At 42.2% G+C, this 2,295-nt stretch overlaps 1 protein-coding gene across 1 annotated transcript; it reads left to right on the top strand.

The window, feature by feature from the left end:
• Positions 1-586: 586 nt before the first annotated feature.
• LOC308258879 (olfactory receptor 52I2-like) lies at positions 587-1,561 on the top strand (the record flags this gene model as incomplete). Its single annotated transcript, XM_080689497.1, has 1 exon — positions 587-1,561. One exon carries the CDS (start codon positions 587-589, stop codon positions 1,559-1,561), a length of 975 nt encoding a protein of 324 aa, XP_080545623.1.
• Between the last annotated feature and the right edge of the window lie 734 nt (positions 1,562-2,295).

A 2,295-nucleotide genomic window follows, 5' to 3' on the forward strand; every position in this document is an offset into this window, starting at 1 on the left:
TTCATTCAACATTTGTTAACTAAGAATGGAAATAAAAAAAATTATTTCCTAAGACTTTTTATTCATTATATGGAAACTTTACTGTAAGGGGCACACCTATCTTCTTTTCATGGACCTCTGCTGCATAAAGAAGGATCACATATTGACATGAGGCCACAAAATAATACATGCAAACATAAATGCATACAATAAAGTCATAGGTAGGGTATTGGAATTGTCAGTTTAGGTACCCGAGCTTTCAGAATGGGAGATTTCATAGAAGTGCAGAAGAAAGGGACATCATTTAACCTTGGGCATGTCTCATGATGGATCAGAGAAGAGAGAGCAGAGAAGACTTCCCAAAGGAGGAAACCCAAGAGCTGATTCTTGATCAGTGAATAGAAGTTAGTAAGAGAAAGAATCTTGAGAAGAATGCAAAGTTGGAACAGAAGAACTTCTTCATAAGTCAGCTTTATTTGATCCTGAGAATACTACTAATATGAGAATATATCAGACTTCATCAATACTACAGATAGGAACAAAGCTGACCAGACTACATCTTTCTTTACATCACTTTTTACATTAACAGAAAGCAGCCTCTCCTGGGATGCTGGTGCCACTCTACAACCACACAGTGGAAACCCCTGCCGCCTTCTTCCTTGTGGGCATTCCAGGTTTGCAGTCTTCCTATCTTTGGCTGGCCATCTCACTGAGTGCCATGTACACCATAGCCCTGCTAGGAAACACCCTCATTGTGACTGTCATCTACCTGGATTCCACTCTGCAAGAGCCTATGTATTGCTTCCTGTGTGTCCTGGCTGCTGTGGACCTTGTCATGGCCTCCTCTGTGGTACCCAAGATGGTGAGCATCTTTTCCTCGGGACACAGCTCCATCAGCTTCAATGCTTGTTTTACTCAGATGTACTTTGTCCATACAACTACAGCTGTGGAGACAGGGCTGCTTCTGGCCATGGCTTTTGACCGCTATGTGGCCATCTGTAAGCCCCTGCACTACCAGAGAATCCTCACCCCTCAAGTGATGCTGGGGATGATTGTGGCCATTGTATCCAGAGCCTTCATATCCATGACTCCACTGAGTTGGATGTTGACTCATCTGCCTTTCTGTGGCTCCAATGTAGTTCTCCATTCCTACTGTGAACACATGGCTGTGGCCAAGTTAGCATGTGCTGACTCCATGCCCAGCAGTCTCTACAGTCTGATTGCTTCTTCTATTATTGTGGGCTCTGATGTAGCCTTCATTGCTGCCTCCTATAACTTGATTCTCAAGGCAGTGTTTGGTCTCTCCTCCAAAAATGCTCGGTGGAAGGCATTAAGCACCTGTGGCTCCCATGTGGGGGTCATGGCTCTCTTCTACCTACCAGGGTTGGTATCCATCTATATAGCTTGGCTAGGGCAGGACATGGTGCCCTTGCATATTCAAGTGCTATTAGCTGACATGTACCTGATCATCCCACCTACCTTGAACCCCATCATTTATGGCTTGAGGACCAAACAAATACGGGAGAGGATATGGGGTTTGTTGACATGCTGCCTCTTGGACCACTTCAGTCAGAATTCATGAATTCCAAACTGTCCAGATCTCAAGTATTCTAGCCAACTGCAAAGATGTGTTAGACATCTATGGAGTTAGTTTACCTAGTGCTACAGAATTTCTAAGGTGAAGATATAAAGATTACTCTTGCCTCACTTTCAATGTTTAGCAAGAATATAAATGGGATATACTTTGATACGCTTTTCCCTTAGGAACTTTCTAAGATTTGTCCTAATAATAACATAGTAAAATAAACAATATTGATTTGCAACTTCTTTTGCTAAATGTCCATGGATGCAATCAGAAGCACTTTCCAAGGACCCATTTCTCAACTCCAGGTCCCAGGGAGCCCCATACAGCGATACATGGTTCCTTTCATGTAAGTCAGCCCAGCCTTTTGCCAGGACCAGCTCTTTGACTTACCAGCTTATTTCCCTTCCTGCAGCGATAGAAATGTGTCACCTTCTACTGCTGAGATTTAAGAAGCAACTCTCGGAAGGATGGTGGCACAATGAGTTTATTTCTTCATTTTGTTACCTTATTCATATGTAAATAGCCAATATAATTAAAATAGACACTTTTAAATATTCCTTATTACAGCCAATTGGAAGATACCCTGTGTCTGTATACCTAACCTAATGTCTGTTTTGCCATCCAATCCCAACCTAACACTCAGTACTTTCAAGAGTAAACTGCATCAGAGAGTTTGTTATATTATGTCACAGAGACAACATGCAATTTTACATATATTGTATCACAATAGG

The sequence above is a fragment of the Muscardinus avellanarius genome (genome assembly GCF_963383645.1).
Source record: "Muscardinus avellanarius genome assembly, chromosome: 1".
Taxonomy (NCBI): Eukaryota; Metazoa; Chordata; class Mammalia; order Rodentia; family Gliridae; genus Muscardinus; species Muscardinus avellanarius.